Raw genomic sequence first — 13,571 nt, 5'->3', positions numbered from 1 at the left:
GGGTTGAATAGATCTTCAACAACCCATGCTTGCCTTCCCCGTGAAGATCCGGGATAGAATAGGTCTTCAACAACCAATGCTTGCCTCCCCCGTGAAGATCCGGGATAGAATAGATCTTCAACAACCCATGCTTGCCTCCCCCGTGAAGATCCGGGTAGAATAGGTCTTCAACATCCCACGCTTGCCGTAAAAGGCGACTATGCTTGTTGTAAGAGGCAACTAACGGGGTCGGGTGGTCAGGCTCGCTGACTTAGTTGATGCATGCCATCGTATCCCAATTGTGTGAAGCTCATGATGTCAATCATTTGATTGTCTGGTCCAGACTGGATTATTTACAGACCGCCGTCATATACCTGGCATATTGCTGAGTGTGGCGTTAAACAACCAACCAACAAACAAACAAATCAATAGTCTCGTCGTGGTAGCGTTGTACATTGAGATTTCCCTCTACGACTATCAAACGGGTCCTCTGTCTTGCTGTAATCCCACCCCATACCATAACGCTGCCGCCCCCGAAACGATCCTCTTCCATGACACAATGATTGACGTAACGTTCACCTCGACGTCGGTACACTCGAATCCGTCCATCGCTGTTGCTGAGGTGAAAACGAGACTCGTCAGTGAATAGAACTTGTTCCCACAGGGACCAGGGATGCTTCTTGCAGTCACTGTTGCTGGCTAATCGATTTCGTAGGTGTGTTGTTCGAATCCAGTTGTCTTGTCGATTATTGGTTACGCGTTGCCTGCCACTCCGAGGATGGTCTCTGACTGCATTCGTCTGTTGCCAACGTTGCCATAAACACCAAATGGTGTTTCTGTGGACGTCTTGCAACATCACGTTGACTCGATCCAGCATACCAATGGCTCGCAGACGCTCATTTTCGGACAGGCGTGGCATTTCGTAATGTTGAATAATTGCGTGATTTTGTTGTTTTTCTGAGTGGTTGTTGACAGCACGATGCTAAACAGTGCATATGGAATCCCGTCAACGCACATGTTTTTATACCCTTTCTTGGGTAGTGAAATGCATGAGGATTGCATAAAAGTTAACTTTTGCATGGAATGCATGTTTTTGCGACTTGATTCCATACATGTACTACTATATTGAAAACCAAACTTTACTTGTTTGAAAAATGGCAGATTACCCAATTATTGTGTCCATATGACATCGATGTTGTTTCTTTCTTCCATTTCCGATTTGGGATTTCCTCACACATCACGTTGATAGTTATCACATGGGGGATAACACTTCATAACAATTGGTTTTATTTATGATCTCTCATTTACCAAAGCATTGCTCATTTCAACCTCAATTCAAGACTTTGGAAGTTGTGCTAAATCATGTACATACAATATCTTGACTCGGCCAACAGGATGCCGCACTCATCAATATTCCATGACGACGGACTCCAAACCTCGATCAGATAATCCTGTGACCCTGTCCCTTCACACCTTATGAACGTTGCTAAATGTGCTCAATACATTGTACGACTGTAATGATTTTGTTTACTACAACATTGCATGTATGAGCTACATGTACGAAACCCCTTTTGTATTCTTGGTCAGCTTTACCGCCTCTGTGATATAGTGGAGAGCGTCCGCCCTGAGAGTTGAAGGTCTGGGGTTCGATCCCAAGTCGCGTCACTCAAAAAAACGTTAAAAGATGGTACTTGTGCGGCATTAAGGGCTAAAACAAGGACTGGTGGTGCCCGGAGTAAGTATACTACGAAAGCCGAATGGTGCCACTTTGGAACCATAATTGTATTTTTTTTCAATATTTTATCGTTATTTCGAGTTTCTTCTTGTTGCTGCGATTATTTTCTTGCTACCTTCTCGCTATTTCAATTATATTAAAAAGAAATTGGACTTTCGAGTTTCTTCTCGTTATAACGATTATTTCCTTGAAATTTCGTTTTTTCTCTCTCGTTACTTCGATTATTTTCTCTTATTTCATAAACTCGACATTTCGAAAAGAATAATTGAAATATCGAGAGAAAAAAACCGAAATTTCGAGATTTAAAATAAACTTGAGATAACGAGAAAGTAATCGAAGTAACGAGAAAATAATTGAAATAACGAGAAGAATAATCAATGTTAGGAGAAAAAGGTCGAAATTTCAAGTTTTTGAATCAACTCGAAGTAACGAGAAAATAATTAAAATAACGAGAAATTTCGATTGAAAATAATAAACTAAGTTACCGAAGTGGCATTATTAGGCTTTCTTTGTATACTTTGTTTGTTTGTTTATTTTTGTTTAACGCCGCACTTAGCAATATTGCAGCTATATGACGGCGGTCTTTAAATAATCGAGACTAGACCAGACAATCCAGTGATTCACATCATGAGCCTCGATCTGATTCACATCATGAGCATCGATCTTCGCAATTGGGATACGATGACATGCATCAACAAAGTCAGCGAGCCTGACCACCCGATCCCGTCAGTCGCCTCTTTTGTGGGACTAGTCTACTGTGTCTGAACTGGGTTTCATGTTAAACTGCGGTATTGTAACTTAATTGTCTAGCACTATAAAATCGGCATTAGTCCGGACTAGTACAAGCAGCCATACCAACGCACACAAACGCACGCACGCACGCACGCACGCATACACACATAGAGGCACATACACATATACGCACACACGCACGCACACATGGGTGTTTGAACGGATGTCATAGTTAGATAAATTCAAACTTTGAAACCCCACTAAATGTATTGCTGATAATATAAACCACGGCATGGTCTGATCCAGACTCGGTGATCAAGACTTCGTGGAGGGAGATATTGGAACGGAGTTCGGTCTTTCGTCTGTCCTTCCGACCATCTAGTTCTCGAAGGGGACAATTGTTTTAATTTAAGTCAGAGAAATGAAATTTTGCACACTGGTGTTACTGGTCATGATCTCAAATAAGTTCGAAAATTGATGTCATAAATTCATTTTTTACAGAGTTATGGCCCTTGCCCCGTGCATACTACGTGCAATGGGGAAAAGTTTTCTCAGAATCTACAGAAGATACATGAATGAAAGGCGGTATGCTTATCTAAGATATACTTGTCAAGAGTTCGAAAAGTGGTGCCGTGAACTATTTGCTTACAGAGTTAAGGCCTTCGATCCATGTTATTTGTGCAACGGGGGCAAGGTTTCTCAGAAACAACTGAGGTTAGCTTATCAAAGAGATACTAATCAAGAATGAGTTATCTTTTCCAGAGAAAGGGCCTTTTGTGTGTATTGATATCACATTTAATATATTTTCTGATGACCTAAAGCGGCCCAAGTACCTATCTCTTCTGAAGGCTTTATGGGAATATTTTTTTTATAGATTATGTTCACTACTATATAAACAAACAAACTTCTTATGGTCCTTCTAATGATAGTGATAACGCTGTTTTCTTGTTTGACGGTATTGCTGAGTGCGGTATCAGGCAACGAATAGTCACGTACTCTTTTAGTGAAAATTGTGTGAGTGGCGCATGCTACAGGTAGAGCTGGATATGCTTACCTTTTTCACGAACACTTGGTGTCATCACTGATATTCAGTGATCCATTCATATAATTTTCATCATCGCCCTATAGAATCGTACAATGCCCTGTGTTGTCTGGACGGTGTCCTGTCGATCGGGACGATGTGGTAATGAACGGGCATGAATTGTTCATTGCGTTTCTGGTCAATGAGTCCAGATTGCGACCAGATCTTGCCAATTGCAAACCGTCTTTGTCGGTTTACTGTCCGTCACTGTCTGATCTCTGTCGGATCGCTCTCGTTAGAATCAGGACGCCGTCTTTACAGATTCGGTCGTTTTGTACCATGCAGAAGATACAAATCGGATCAAATCAGAACTAATCGGTACGAATTCGGCTGGAAACGGCTGAATCGGGACACTTCCTGAACCATATCTGATTGTTTGTGAATGTCCAACCACGAATCATGGGATCTTGATCAGACTTTTGACAACTTTTAATCGGGAAAGGTCCTATCAAGGACGACAATAAAAACCCTGAATGTGTGACTGAGCCCTGAGACCACGGCGTGTCAGCACATGCATTTACCACAACAGTACGGATATGATACTGGCAGACCATACGAATATGGTTTCGAACCCTGATAGGTCCAATGAAAGTGATGTGCTCCTGGCTTCTTTTCCAAAACAGATCCTGACAAAGGTAAGGGTACGGTAGATCACGGCATGTCAGCTAAATGTGGGTGGGACGACCAAAGGCAGCATGACACGCAATTCATTTACCCTGCAATGCATCATGATACGACAACAGCATCCTTATAGGTCTAATGTGTGAGAGAGTTGGGTTAAACGACGCTTTTATCAATATTCCAGTTATATCACGGCGTGTCAGCTTAATGTGGGAGGAAAGCCCGAAGTGATGCAGGTCGTAGACGTTTACCAGTTCGGTGAAACCCACGAGCACGGGCATGGTGCTGACAAACCTAGAAACATAATCGGGGAGGCCTAATGAACGTAGGCTCCTTCCCTCTTTCCGAAAGAGGGTGCTGGTAAAGTTTACGGGTACGATGAGTACAGGTGATCTATATGGATGACAATCGACGACGTCGGATTAAGGACGACGATAGCGCCGTTGGAATGATGACCAGGAAAAAGATCGATTGGATACTTTAAAATAATACTTACGACAGGCGACGTTTATGGTCGATATCATGCTTATTTTCAGAATGTTAGCATTATGTTATTGATGGTTTCAGTTTATGAAACCGTGACTACCGTGAATCATAGTTGCTGATAGATTCTGAAACAGACGTTTATCGAGTGAATGTGTTTATTTGAAGTTTTGCTTTGAATTGAATGCTTTCTAAATTTACGCATATGTTTCCATCATGCGGGCATCCACAATTCATTGCATAAAGAAAAGAAAATCTCTTAAATATATACTTTTGTGACTGTGATGATCATCAAACGTTGATTACATTGGGCGTAAGAGGCGACAACGAGGTCAAAAGCATATGGACAGATCGATGAAAATTAGTCATGACACCAGGTGTTCGCGAGAAGGGTAAGCCCCCATCTTTCACACAGTGTTTGTTTCCATACAGACTCAAACTCGTCTTATAAATACAAGTGTTTTTACATGCCATTTACATTATTCAAACCAGTGTTTGTTTGTTGCGTGTGTTGTTTATTATTTGACGGTGGTCTGTAAATAATCGAATTTGGACCAGACAATCTTGTGATTGACATCATGAGCATCGATCCACGCAATTGGGTTGGTTGGTTGGTTGGTTGGTTTATCGCCGCCCTCAGCAATATTCCAGCTATTTGACGGCGGTCTGTAAATAATCAAGTCTGGACCAGACAATCCATTGATTGCTATCATGAGCATCAATCCACGCAATTGGGATCGATGGCCGTGCATCAACCAATTCCGCGAGCCTGACCACCCGATTCCGTTTGTCGCTTTTTACGACAAACATGGGGTGCTGAAGACCTATTCTACCCCGGATCTTCACAGGTCTCCACGCCATTGGGATACGATGACATCCATCAACGAAGTCACCTGACCACCCGATGCCGTTAGTCGCCCCTTACGACAAACATAGTCGCCTTTTACGGCAAGCATTCTACCCCGGATCTTCACGGGTCTTCAAACCACTGAACAGGCTAAAGCGGTATAATTGCAAGTGACATCACTTTATTCAAATTCTGATTACATTTGATTCATGTCGAGTTCCTTCGGTACCTAAAACAGAAAACTCAAGTTGTGATAATGTGTATGTGAAGAGCAGCAAAACTGTTATGGGGGTCACTTTTGACTGCATGTCAACATAGAAGACATATGATATGTATTGATCTTACAAAATAAGGAAGAGTGTTTTTGTTAAAAACATAAGCTAATGTTAGTCAATCTTTTCATCGCTGGAAGGCGTCTTTCACTCATCAATAGAATTAAAGTAAAAATGCGGTGAGGTGAACGGGTATAAATACAATACACATTGCACATACCTTCAACAGTCTCACTGGCTTGTGTCGAGGAGTGCTTCCTGTGCGTATCTTTCCATAACGTCACGTGTGACTAGACGATCACCTGCACAATTGTGACACATAGTCATGTAAATGAACAGAACATGTGACATGTGTCATTGTAATCCAAATACAAAGATATACTGAAACTCCTAACTGTGTATACAGTATAACACTTCTCAAGACGTTTGTTACATTTTTAAACACCTGCTGATGGGGAATGAAACTAACCAGACATTTCACCATATTGTAAAAACACACAGTTACCGCCGAGGGTAAAATTTTAAATTTCACGGAGACAAGATAGACAATGCTTCGGTTCTGGTCAGTAAGAATTTCTACTCCTATACGATACCAAAGTCTGGGAGAGGAATTTGGTGTCAGGAGCTTCAAGGTCAGTATATATATATATATATATATATATATATATATATATATATATATATATGATATACTTTTACTTTTGCATATTATTAGTTATGTCTTTAGTTGCCATATACGGTGTCATATTAGGCTAGCAGAAAAATATTCGGCGAGGTGTCATATTGTTCTGCTAACCTAAAATGACACCGTATACGGCAACTTAACACCATAACGAAGTTATTATGCCGAAAAGTTTACACAATTTGGTATCTTGGTATTTGGTATCAAAACTTAAAACTCAAAACTTAACACTAACAACCTGAGACGTTGAGGGTCAAAGTGAGACTAGGCCAAACCTTGTTGATAATTTTAACTTTATATAATCTTTGTTAAAGTCACGAACGTCATCCCAAAAAACATTAACGTCCTTGCACATCAAAATAAATGATATTTAAACACAAAAGAGTGTACTCTGTGTACCTGAAATATCATTTGAAATATGTGAGGTGGGTGTTGAAAAATTCAAAATTGCTGTTCTGACGGTCTCATATTAGGTCAGTGACAAGCATCTTGGATTTTTACTGAATGTATACGGGCTCATGTGGGGTCAGTAGTCATGATTGGTCAATCTGACTTTGAGGCATTATAATGGTATACCTACCGTGCTCATCTGCAACGTGCAGCAAGTCATCAGCATCACGTTGCCCCATGTGCTGCTTTAGTTCAGCCTCACTCAAGATACCATCGCCGTTCAGATCGACATCCTCAATACTTCGTCCAGCCAAGAGTAGCTTTACGCCTAACAGATATGGATAAATTAAGTAATCATTTGACCTGCAATTCGAGAATTTCCGTCAAAAAAATTGTGCATTGTTTTGCGGTCTTGCAGAGATGCCACTATTGATGAGACCAAGTATGTGTTCTAGAACGATTGCGTAGGAACAATGAAATGCCACGAGTGGTTCCTGAAAAGTTCTGAATCTAACTAGGATGAACTGCGTTGGTGGAGTTTGTTGCAAGGTATGTTGTTACATAATGCAGGTTGTAAGCATGGGAAGTATTGTACTTAATACTGTACTTGCATTCTATTAAGCGTGTACTATAAATTGTCGTAGTGAGGCTCAGAACCTTATACCCCTCTATTCTTCAGCATAAACAGGGAATGTACCGTGTCTTATTATTGTTCCCTTGTGTTGTCTCCATAGGTTGCTCGCTCCTGTCTTGACTCTGCGCCACCATCTGCCGCCCGACACGTCAGTTACAGCCAGGGCCACAACAACAGTCAATAGCAGAAAACGCATCTGAAAATGGAGAGGGAAAATATAGAGTTCTTAATATCTGCACTTGTAGGCAGCAAAAGGAATACCGTTTAAAATTTTAACAACATCAGAAACGCGCTATCGTGTCACTGCATTGTCTGGTCAAGAATCGTTTGTTTACAGGCTGTCATCATATGGCAGGATTACTGTTGTGCAGCTCAAGACAACAAACAAACACTTACTTTATTTGGCAAATTGTGTGAGGGGCGGGTGCTACGCAGATTGTTTACCACTGTTTTGCCATTCACGCCCATTGTTTACCACTATTTTGACATTCACGCCCATTATTTACGACTATTTTGACATTCACGCCCTATGTTTACCACTATTTTGACATTCACACCCATTGTTTACCACTATTTTGACATTCACGCCCAATGTTTACTAATAGTTTGACACTCACACCCAATGTTTACGACTATTTTGACATTCACGCCCATTGTTTACTAATTTTTTACACACACAATGTTTACCATTATTTTGACATTCACGCCCAATGTTTACCATCATTTTGACATTCATTGCGATTGTTTACTACTATTTTGACATTCACGCCCAATGTTTACCACTATTTTGACATTCGCGTCCAATGTTTACCACTATTTTGACATTCGCGCCCAATATTTACCACTATTTTGACATTCACGCCCAAAGTTTACCACTATTTTCAATTCACACCCACTGGAATGTGTTACGGTAGATTATTCCTACACTCATAACAGTCGTGACCCATGAAGATCTGGGGTAGAATAGGTCTTCAGCGACCCATGCTTGCCGTAAAAGGCGACTATGCTTGTCGTAAGAGGCGTCTAACGGGGTCAGGCTCACTGACTTGGTTGGTGCATGTGATCGTATCTCAAATGCCAATCACTAGATTGTCTGGTCCATGCTCGATTATTTACAGACCGCCGTCATATAGCTGCAATATTGCTGAGTGTGGCGTTAAGTGAGTGAGTTAATATTTAACGTCATATCGGCAATATTTCAGCCATATCGTGACGAGAAGTAAAACATTAATAACATATATGTATATACTTACATTAAAAAAACCTGTCATCAAAGGACTGTACAATAACTAGAATATCACAGAGTGTATAAAAAACCAGTTGAGGAACATATAAAAGCAGAAAGAATTAACAACACAATATAAAGATAGGCTAGAGATCGTCAGTAACTAAAGGGAGATCACCATACCAGGGACTGCGGCGTTAAGCAACAAACAAATCATAACAGCCGTACAATGTACTGAGCACATTAAACAAGGTTCATTAGGTGTGATGGAACAGGATCACAGGATTATCTGGTCCAGGTTTGGAGTCATGCAATATTGATGAGCGCGGCACCGCGTTGGCCGAGTTAAGATATGGTATGTACATGTCTTAGCACTTCTCTCAAAGTCTTGATTTGAGGTTGAAATGAACAATGTGTTGGTAAATGAGAGATCATAAAGAAAGCAAATTGTTATGAAGTGTTATCCCCCATGTCATAACCACCAACGTGAAGTGTGAGGAAATCCCAAATCGGAGATGGAAGAAAGACACAACATCGATGTCATATGGACACAATAATCGGGTAACCTGCCAATTTGACGGCAGTTCCACGCGGAGAGGACTACATCATGAAGTGCAGCCCACACGACACCGTCACGACATCAGTGTTGATAGAAGCATGGGTTCAGGTGCAGTCCAAAGACAACCAATGCTTAGCGTGATCTGTTTATTCTGGTCCCAAATACCAACGTAATAACCAGGTTCAGATTTAATCACCATGAGTTGGACTGTATTGTGTTACCAAGTTTGTAAGATATACATATACGTATATATTAATGCCTTATTTCGTTATGTCACGCTCTCGCATTTTATATAAATTAGAAGCATGCACGAATTTGCAGCAATAAGAAGATAAGTTTTGCTTACATCTTATAATTTATGCGCGTGTATATATTCACATATATTTACATATATTTTCAAATTGTTAATAAGGTATAACGCAACACAATACAGAATATGTACATGTACATAAGTAAGCAGGTAAAGATTATTTGATAAACTTTGTTCATTATGGAGCAATCGTCTTACAGATATGTCATTAAATACAGTGTATAACATAACAGAGTTTATTACGTCATCAATAGAAAATATCTCGCTATTGTCCTTTGTCTATGTTTCGACGAATACATCAAAATCTATTACGAAACCGCCGAAATAAAAGAGAGAAAACCAGTTTTATAGTCGTAAGGAAATATCTGTCAACAACAGAGTCGATTGTACGATCCTGACCACATCGTGATCATGTGTTTATTGGTCACGATCAAATAGTGATAATATCAGTGTTCGCGAAAAGATGAGGGATCCTGCCCCACCGCTGGCACCCTTCACAATCGCATGTTACGGCAAGTCAATTAAGTTTCCACCTTTGGTTATCTTATTACTTTTGATATTCTTACATGTACATATATACGCCATCTGGCTAATAGCATTTATTCGCCTGATGAAGGAGTAAACATATACACCTAAACGTTGTGTTCCTCATAATAAAGAAGATGACATCAATAAATTCTCTTCCTTACGTGTATCACTTCTAAATGCATTTCACAGACGTGATTAACTTGAAAGATATAGAGTTACCAACTTAGTTTCGTTTAACTAACCTAATCGGGGCGAACCGGGATTCGAACCCACAATCATAGGTCCAAGGGACGCAACTCTGCACAGCGATTCGCGGTGCCTTAGACGACTGGGCCACCCGTGCGCCCTTTGATGCATAGACCATTTAACCTCTGTTATGTGAGCTCTATTCGACTTTGGGATTGGGATTCAAAACCACGCCTATCCTAGCCCCATGTATGTAACGTATGTGGACATTAATAAATGAACAAAGGATCACAAAACACCTGTTGATAACATTGCCCGAAGATAGGCATCTGGATAAAATGTGAATTAACTCTTCAATGACCATGCTAACTATTCCCGCAACAGGGGATAAAAGTAGCTTTGCAGAATATGGAGCTCCTTTTTTGACAGTAGGGGCGTCGGGGTTACATTGAGAAAAAAGTGATTGCTCGTGATGCCAAGGCCAGGATTTGATTTCCTATATAGGTACAAAGTGTGATGACCATTGCTGGTGACCCCGTCGTTTAATTACTGCAATATTACAAAAAGAGGCGTAAACTCACTCACTCACTATTGATTTGTTTGATTGTTAGTTATTTAACGCCATGTGTAAGTATATACATATATGTTATTAATGTATTACTTCTCGTCACGATATGGCTGAAATATTGCCGATGTGACGTTAAATATTAACTCACTCACTTAACGCCGCACTCAGTAATATTCCAGCTATATGACAGCGGTCTGTAAATAATCGAGTCTGGACCAGACAATCCAGTGATTGGCATCATGAGCATCAATTCACGCAATTGGGATACGATGACATGCATCATCAACCAAGTCAGCGAGCCTGACCACCCGATCCCGTTAGTCGCCTAATACGACAAGCATAGTCGCCTTTTACGGCAAGCATTGGTTGCTGAAGACATATTCTACCCCGATATCACACAGAAATGTGTTATTTAATATGATGTTTGATGAGTAGTACCTCCCGGAAACATGGTCTTTCGGTATTTTAATGTTGCTTCAAAAAGCAGGTGCTTCAAATTATGCCAACAACTACAGAGGGATAACTCTGTTGTGCATCTTCAATAAAAATATTTACTTTCATTATTAAAAAGAGACTTGTGTCTTGGTAAAAACAGGTAGCTGAACATCTTCCGGATTTTCCAACAGAAACAGATTAGTTGTAACGCTTAACAAGCTGATATCTTGACTACCTTTGCGGTACAAAATATACTGAGCATGTATAATCCCAGTAGATGGAAAGAGGATAATCCCATGGTTGTTTGTTCATTTGAGATAACCGTTGCATCAGAATCGTTTACCATACATTTTAACTACAATCGAAACACGAATGGAAATATTAAGTTTAATAGTGAGTGAGTGAGTGAGTTAATATTTAACGTCACATCGGCAGTATTGCAGCCATATCGTGACGAGATAAAATTAAGTTTAATAAGTACGTACTTATAATGTATGGAATATGTATGTCCCGCTGCGTTCACCTTAAGGCAGTCATTATGCGTATATCAATTAGACATGAAAGGCTCTCGAGTTAAGAGAACAGAGCTTTGGTTAATGGAGATATAGGGCATAAAAACAAATATTGATATTCATCACCGATGTCTGTTAAACCACATAAAGTGCACAGTATTGTATCATGTTAGATACGTTGCCATCAACCTACTCCAATTGGCATAGAATCTACATTTGAGACGATTATTGATTCATAACATTCAAAATTGAAACAAATATAAGTTTACTAAGTCGACACAATATATGGATAACAACTTCTTTAATTACTGTACAGTCGACGTTTCGGTATGTCTACTTTGTCATCCGTCAACTTCTAAGTAATGCCAATCAAACAATTTAAATATTATTTTGTTATACCTTTATAGGTGACATATTTAGAGGAATATAGATGTTATACACCATTGGGTTTATATATCAGTGAAACATTTGACATCTCATTGTGTTTATGGATATTTCTCTCGAAATGAAGGATACAATAATAAATGAAGTACAGACTCATAAACATTTAGGACTCATTCTTTGATTTGACAAGATGATTTTGCTAACATGTTGTACCCAAGTTTGGTTAAGTTAGTACCTCTTAGTACACAGCAGATCCACAAAATAATCTGCAGGTTTCAAATGGCAATAAAAGTTGTACAATATTGTTGTAAAATGTAATATGACAGACAAACATTCCTGATACCATTTCATCACGTGTAGAATATGTGTAAATTACACTGTTATTTGCATTACTTTGAAACCCTGTGGAAACAGCTGAGGTATGTTTTTTTAACTTGGCCAGGCGCTCCCTCAAATCGCCATTTGGAGACTCATACGCAGTATGCCTGGTCGAGTTAATGAATGTTTGACAAATCTTTAAAATGTCCCATCTTACTCCTATCATCCTTCATGATCGTTGTCATACTTCACTACCGATTGTAATGTGTTCCCAGTTCGTTCATTATTATCATACAGCAAAAACTAAAAACTGCTATCTCTTACAATTTTGAAAGTTTAAGTTATTAACGAGCACCCCCACTTTTTTCCAAGAGTATATATGGTGCTTATACGTGTGAAGGAAGATGGATGCCAAAGCGTGCTCAGCCCAATGAACGTTCAAATCAGTTCGTTCCCAAATGCCATCTCCCCCTACAAAATATTAATTATTTACTCAACAATTGTACTTGGGCGGGAAGAGCTATATTTAAGACATGTCAATGAAATTGTCTACGGTTATTTCAACAACCGCAGCTCAAGCTCAAATAAATGAAGCCAGACTGTCTCCAGTCTTTAAATACCACCACAAAGCAAAAATATAATTATGCATGAATGTTTAGCCAAGTGTTCTTACCTTGCCGGATAACAGATGATGTTGTTCGAATTGATCAAAGTTTGTTCCTCTTATATAGACGGCAAGTTGTGACAATGTTGATTAGCATCACTGCTGCTGGCAATTTGTAAAAGTAACACAGGTGTCAACATCCTGATAACATCGATTACACCTAACACCTGCAATGAGTTTTACAAAAGAGTGTAATAAGAATCATTGAACGATTGCTGCACTCCATGTACGGTTCTGAAGGTGTCAGAAAAAATGTTCACTCGACGTTTTTACCAGTTAACATTTGTTCCCAAACGTAATACACAATCTGCCAACAGTTCGTTTTCAAACCTTTACACAAAACTTGCACAGACATTGAACTATTTTTGTATTTAACATTTAAGCTGTAAGGAAAGAAGATGTATTACTGAGGGTCCTTCAAACGTT

At 39.7% G+C, this 13,571-nt stretch overlaps 1 protein-coding gene across 1 annotated transcript; it reads right to left on the bottom strand.

The window, feature by feature from the left end:
• Window positions 1-5,639: 5,639 nt before the first annotated feature.
• Window positions 5,640-7,672, bottom strand: LOC139474567 (uncharacterized). Its single transcript, XM_071257631.1, has 4 exons — window positions 7,520-7,672; window positions 7,013-7,150; window positions 5,971-6,052; window positions 5,640-5,707 (listed from the first exon to the last, which is right to left on the bottom strand). The coding sequence occupies exons 1-3, from the start codon at window positions 7,650-7,652 to the stop codon at window positions 5,982-5,984; spliced, it is 342 nt and encodes a 113-aa protein (XP_071113732.1). The 5' UTR covers window positions 7,653-7,672; the 3' UTR covers window positions 5,640-5,707; window positions 5,971-5,981.
• Between the last annotated feature and the right edge of the window lie 5,899 nt (window positions 7,673-13,571).

Source organism: Haliotis cracherodii, unplaced genomic scaffold, assembly GCF_022045235.1.
Source record: "Haliotis cracherodii isolate W230 unplaced genomic scaffold, xgHalCrac1.p SCAF_3, whole genome shotgun sequence".
NCBI classification, from domain to species: Eukaryota; Metazoa; Mollusca; class Gastropoda; order Lepetellida; family Haliotidae; genus Haliotis; species Haliotis cracherodii.
Note: the sequence above shows the minus strand (reverse complement) of the source record. Positions and strands in the feature narration are given on the sequence as shown.